The sequence below is a fragment of the Nicotiana attenuata genome, chromosome 12 (assembly GCF_001879085.1).
Source record: "Nicotiana attenuata strain UT chromosome 12, NIATTr2, whole genome shotgun sequence".
NCBI lineage: Eukaryota > Viridiplantae > Streptophyta > Magnoliopsida > Solanales > Solanaceae > Nicotiana > Nicotiana attenuata.
The window spans coordinates 30,172,225-30,178,815 of NC_032000.1; the positions used below are offsets into that span (position 1 = coordinate 30,172,225).

Below are 6,591 nucleotides of genomic sequence, written 5' to 3' on the forward strand. Positions count from 1 at the left end.
ACCGCGTGACTCGAATGACCTTTGCGTCAAGCTGCTTTGTGACCTCTTCTTTAATCTTCACGCTCATGTCAGTTTTAAACTTCCTCAACTTCTGCTTGACGGGAGGGAACGCCGGGTCAGTGGGCAATTTGTGAACCACCAAGTCAGTGCTTAGACCCGGCATGTCGTCATATGACCATGCGAAAATATCTTTGTATTCAAACAATGCTTTAATTATCTCTTACCTGATTTGTGGTTCAAGATGGACACTTATCTTAGTTTCTCTGACATTATCTGGGTCCCCTAAATTGATTGCTTCTGTATCATTCAGGTTGGGCTTGGGTTTTTCTTCGAAATGGCTTAATTCTTTACTAGTCTCTTCAAAGGCCTCATCATCATCATATTCTGATTCATCATCACACTCTATTTCTTGGATTATTATTTCAGAATTAGATTGGCTTTTAAGACTGGGCCGGAGATTCCTCATGCATGTCATGTCATTGAAACCAGCATAAATAGAACTGTACAAGGAAGAAAATAAACAAAAATAAAACTATCAGGAATGATGAAAAAGGGAAATTGCATTTCATTGAAATCAAAAGATAACAAGGTTTATACATCCAAACGGACGGAACATAGAATCTGAATTACAACCCTGGAATAATCCAGATAAACTGAAAGAAAATCAAAGCAAACTACCAAAACTCCTTTCGGGTAGGGAGAGGAGTAGCTTCCCAATTGCTAAGTTTTGCACTCGGCCCAACAAACTACATATCTTCCTTGCTAGAGCCTTCTCCAACTTCCACCATGTTCACATCGTCGAACAACCTCTCGAACCTTTCAATCAACTCTCCATCAACATCAACCACTGAACTGGGAACTGTTGTCCCTGGGCGCTTCCTGGTACCAAGCTTGACAAATGATCTGGAGAGATGTGGGACAGGTTTTGGAAGGATCTATGCCCTTTGTTTCAACTTTCTGGCTCTTTTCACGTCTGCAGCTGTAGGCTTGAATCCTAGACCAAATGTACCCAAGTTTTTAGGAAGAGACACCGGCTGTATGATGCCTTGCAGAGATGCACCCAAACCCTTACCAGGTACGAAACCATTTTTAAACATTTCAAAGGCCTCCATGACCGATGCGGCGGTTACCTTCGGAATTGGAACGCATTTCCCTTCTGGAATTTTCTCAACCGACACTGTGTCAAAAACCTGGTAGACCCAAGGTCCTTTGTCGTCTTCAACCTCAATGAACGAAACAATGGCATCACTGGGAGCACACAAATTATCCTCGCCGTGTACAACAATTTCCTGTCTATCCCATTCAAACTTGACCATCTGGTGTGGAGTAGAAGGGACTGCTTTGGCGACATGAATCCAAGGTCGACCTAACAACAGATTGTAGGAAACAGCTACATCCAGCACCTGGAACTCCATGGTAATTCAACTGGTCCTATTGTCAGCTCAAGCACTATATCACCGACTGAATCTTTCTCTCCACCATCAAACCCCCGAACGCAGATATTGTTCTTGTGAATCCTTTTATCATCCACTTTCAACTTGTTCAGAGTAGAGAGAGGGAAAATGTTTGCACTAGAACCATTGTCGACCAATACCCGGGTAACCACGAAATCTTCGCATTTCACCGTAAGATAGAGGGCTCTATTGTGCTCAGTACCCTCCACGGGCAACTCATCATCTGAAAAAGTGACTCTGTTTACCTCCAATATCTTGTTGGCTATCTTTTCCGAATGGTTCACTGAGATTTTGTCGGGAACGTGAGCCTCGTTTAGGATTTTCATCAAGGCCTGACGATGCTCGTCTGAGTGGATTAACAATGACAACGGTGAAATCTGAGCAGGCGTCTTTCTCAACTGCTCCACGATGGAATAGTCTTGCACTTTCATCTTTCTCAAAAACTCTTCTGCGTCTTCTTCAGTCACAGCTTTCTTCACTAGCACTGGGTTATCTTTGTAGGTTTTAGCTTTTCTTAATTCCTCGGGGGCAAAGCATCTCCCCGAACGAGTCAATCCATGGGTCTCATAGACTTCTTCTTTAATTTATTTTCCTTTGTAAGTCACAGTCACCCATTCATAATTCCAAGGGATAGCCTTGCTGTTGACTATCGGTAACTGGGTTACAGGTTTGATAATGACAGGATCTGTGCGAGCACCCTCCACAATTACGACAGGCTTGTTCTCCACTCCTGGCACAACCAGTTTTGCCCTCTCTTGTTTCGCTGCAACATCACTTGAGGACCCCTTCTTGACTACCGCAGATGGTTCACTGTTTGTCCCGCTCAACTTGATCACTGATCTCTCACTTATTGATTTTTCAACCGCTTTGACCTCACTGGACCGGATCATCATGACGGTCTGCGAAGGCTTTTTAGGCTCCCCTTCTTTATGCACTATCTCGATCATGTTTGTCTCTTGATGGGTTTACACCTCCTTTTTCTTACTACACCCCGTGAAGGGGTATAATAAAGGGAGTTATTTCCAACTTGAAGTGACAATCGAAACAGGATTCATTTTATTAAAAGATTCAGAGTCGCCACTTGGGAGATTTATGGTGTCCCAAGTCACCGGTTTGAATCCCGAATCGAGGAAAAGGGTTTGACTCTGTTTAACAGTCGCGAACCAGAAATCCGAGTAAGGAATTCTGTTAACCCGGGAGAAGGGGTTAGGCACTCCCAAGTTTCGTGGTTCTAGCACGGTCGCTCAACTGCTATATTTAGCTAAAATCTGATTTTAGAACATGTTCAAACCTATGTGCATTTTAATTTTTAACCGCTTTAGGAATGAACGTCGTTTAAAACATGTTTTTAGATCACGTCACATGAAATGCACCCGGATCCTCGACACGTTTTATCAACGTTAGGATTTGGATTTGGAGGCATTATTGAAGAAATTCTTAGCTCGAGCCCGCTACTTAACTCGAAAAGCCCAAAACCTACTAGTTAATTAATAACGGGCCAGTTTCCATATAAACTCTAAACATGCTGAGAAGGAATAGATAACATTAGAATCTTCATTTCCTTAAAAAAAAAAAAAACAAATCTCTCAGATTTTAGAATGTATACGCCTCTGATTTTTTTTTAGCTCCCTCTTTCTTGCCTTCAAAGGCAAGAATGCTACCTTATATAAGCTCAACTATAGGGCAACCCTCCTAGTTTAACTTTGCACTTTAGTCCCTTTTAAATTCCTGCTTTTTAGCTTAGAAATTCCTCCTTTACTGACTTGCTACCCAAGTCACACCACTATGTTTCTAAAACTCCAATTAGGACCCCTTCTAGGTGCTTCTAGGGGCTTCTAATTTCTGTTACCAAAGATTCCCTGAGTTGAACTCCCTAAACTACCCTTTTTATTCTGAAAATTACCAACCTAGTTAAACCAACCCCAACCCTGTTACCCTGGTCAAGAAGGTAACCATAGTTAACTAATTGGAACATTCAGCTATACTCAAACACTTAGAAAACTTAAAAATTAAACTAATTAACCAAAATTAGAATTTAACCCTAATTAATACTAAGGCTAAATTAACAATAGCGAAATAAAATCAATACCACAGCAACAATCATAAATCGAAATCGAACACAAAAATATGAATCAAACTGAGTTAACATTAATAACAGAAAAATCAAACTACTCAATAAAAGTGAGAATTAAAGGTTTAAAGCTTATGTTAATAAGACCAAGCAACGAATCAGACACACAGGAAAATTAACAAGGCCAAAAATTAAACCAAAAATAAAAATAAAGCTAACACAGAACGAACAAAAATCAATTAAACACAAATTCCAAATCAATTCACATGAAGAACAAGGATGGAATGTGAACAAATAAAAACCCAAGTGAAAAAGGAAGTCTTACTGATTAATCTTGACACTACGTTTGATGTTCTAATATGTACGAGCAGCGTCAATTTATGCAGGACGATGCTTGAGTTCGAACCGTTGAAACTGGACCTCGGATCTAAGATTGGAGCAACTCTGAGTGGATCGAAGGGTGTGTTTGCCATATTAGGCATGGAGGAGGCCTGGGGGTCATGGGGTATTGTTTTGGGGTGATTTGGAGGTGGCGCCGCCACCGGGGAAAGTTGGGCGGCGCTAGCGTTCTTGGCTTCAAACCTAAATTCGAGGGATTCCAGGCATGTTTGAAGGATACTGATCTTGGATTGGGGATGTGGGGAGTGAGGAGATACTAGGGTGTTCATTTTGTGGGGTTTGGACACCGGCGCCGCCATCAACAGCGGTGGAGAACAGGGCGGCGGGCGTTAGGGTTTTCTAAAGGGGTGAACGAGGGAGATGGGTTTGAGAAAGGGGGGGGTCCCGTTCGGACACTTTTTTAGTGTCATCCCAATCAGTTCTCAGCCGTTGATCCCACGAGATCGAACGGCTCCCATCACGGCCCACAGAAACGGGGTCGTTTCATGCTAGTAGGGACTGGTACCGGGTTTGGGGAGTGATTTGGGCTGGGTTGGAACGGGTCTGGGCTAAAAACGTTTGGGCTGCTGCTTTGAATCAAAGATTGGGCCAAAAATCTGATCCCCTCTTTTGTTTTCCTTTTCTCTTTTTTTTCAATTTTTTTTTCTAATTTCTTTTAATTCCTATTTTAAAATTAAACTAAAACCCTCAATTAATTCTGAAAACTAAATTAAACTACCAAGTCAAATTAATTAACTCTTACAATTATCACAAACTAATCAAATATCAAACTAGCAAGAATTCAAAGCTACAAATTGAACAAAGCCAAGATAAACTATTTTTGTGACTTTTTGTATTTTTTTTTTTTGCAAAATTCCTAATTACTAATTAACTCCAAAATATGTAAACTTAAACCCTAAATGCAATGCATATTTTTTATATTTTTATATGAATTAAAATGTACGGACAAAATGCAAACAATTAACATAAAATGCCACGAAAATTCACAAAATTGCAAATACTGGACGAAATTGTTTTGTTTTGAAACTATGGGAGTAATTCATATAGGGGAAAAATCACGTGCTCACAGGCAGCGGGTTCTGGTTGATGTTGGGTGCCTCCGGAGCTTGGACTTCAATCCGATTTGTATCAATGAGCTCTTGGATAGCATTTTTCAAATGCCAGCATTTCTCCGTATCATGCCCCAGAGCACCAGAACAATATTCACAGCTTACAGAATAATCAAGATTTCTCGGGGGAGGATTTGGTAATTTTGACTCGATCGGCCTCAGCATATCCAATTGTCTTAGCCTGTGGAACAAACTAGTATAGGACTCTCCCAATGGACCTCTCATTCTTAAATGCTTGATTGGGCCGGAAATCTGGTCTAGTCAGGCTCGTGGGGCGCACGCCATTGTGCGTGGGCGGGGGGTTGGTTGTATGTTTGGGCATGGTGGACAGAAAAATAGGGGTCTGGTGGTGGGTAGTAGTATTGGGGTGGATTATACGGGGTATGGGGGTAGGTTTTAGACGAGCCCCTGGGTCCGAACCAAGCTCCTGAATCAATCGTTGCCACATCCTCTTTCTTCCTCTTTCCGATTACTCCCCTAGTACCGCTCTGAATGGCCTGGGTAGTTGCCTTAATAGCCGAATAGCTCATGATTTTGTTTGACTTAAGCTCTTCTTCTACCATACCGCCCATCTTCACTACTTCATTGAAGGACTTGCCTATAGCTGATACTAGATAGCCGTAATAAGTAGGTTCTAAGGCCTGCAGAAAATAATCCACCATTTCGCTTTCTTTCATTGGAGGGTCAACCCTTGCTGCCTGGGCTAGATCATCCCATGTATACCATCTGCCGTGATCCTGCCGAGTGTACCACTCCAGCGCCGAACCACTCAGACTTTGACTCAAATACGCCATTAGTAACTCGTCTTTCCCGCCAGCTCCCCTCATTTTGCTACCGAAACCTCTCAAGTGCACCACCAGGTCTCCATGCCCATCATACAAATCAAACTTGGGCATCTTAAACCCCGTCGGCAACTGAACATCTGGAAATAAACATAGATCTCTGTAAGCCATGCTTACCTGACCTCCCAACCCTTGCATATTCATGAATGACTGTTCCAGGCTCTTAACCTTCCTATACATCTCCTCCTGTTCAGGATTTTTAGATGGTTTCTCAGTTTCCATAGGGAGATCGAAGCGAGGAGTGTAGGAATAGGGTTCTGGAGCCTTGAAAGTGGGCTCCGGGGGGTAATATTGGTTATCGTGGGCTTGGAATAAAGGCTCGCTAGAGGATCGGTGAAGTGTAGCGGGTGGGGGTGCCACGAAAACAGGAGTGGCTGGTGGAGGAGGGTATGGAACTGGTTTGGGTGGTGGAGCTTGTGGTGTTTGGGAGGTGGTGCTCTGGTAGTGGTGGTAAATGGGAAAGCCCGGTGATGAATCGGCCGTGGGAGGTTCCTGGGACTGAGCCAATGGCGGGACAAAGGCAGGGTTGGCGGGGTAAGGTGGTGGTGGGTGCCCTTTTGCCCATGCCTGGTACATTTTGACCATCTGTTGTTTCAGCTTATACAACTCTTCTTTCAGATTTACATCCGTCTCTTCCCCCTCTCTCGACGGATCGACGATACTTGCGTCCAGTTTTTGGTTGGCCATGATCAATTTGTTTTTGGACCGGGTGTTGT

General features: G+C 42.9%; 1 protein-coding gene across 1 annotated transcript; it reads right to left on the bottom strand.

The window, feature by feature from the left end:
• LOC109235993 lies at window positions 4,980–6,097 on the bottom strand. Its single transcript, XM_019402231.1, has 2 exons — window positions 5,454–6,097; window positions 4,980–5,214 (listed from the first exon to the last, which is right to left on the bottom strand). Exons 1-2 carry the CDS (start codon window positions 6,095–6,097, stop codon window positions 4,980–4,982), a joined length of 879 nt encoding a protein of 292 aa, XP_019257776.1.

Bases quoted from the DNA above. Each gene is read 5' to 3' on its own strand.
- LOC109235993 (XM_019402231.1), bottom strand. From the start codon at position 6,097: ATGGAAACTGAGAAACCATCTAAAAATCCTGAACAGGAGGAGATGTAT. The intron at 5,215-5,453 runs GTTCGGACCCAG...TTTGTTCCACAG, and splicing joins ACGATTGATTCAGGAGCTTG to GCTAAGACAATTGGATATGC.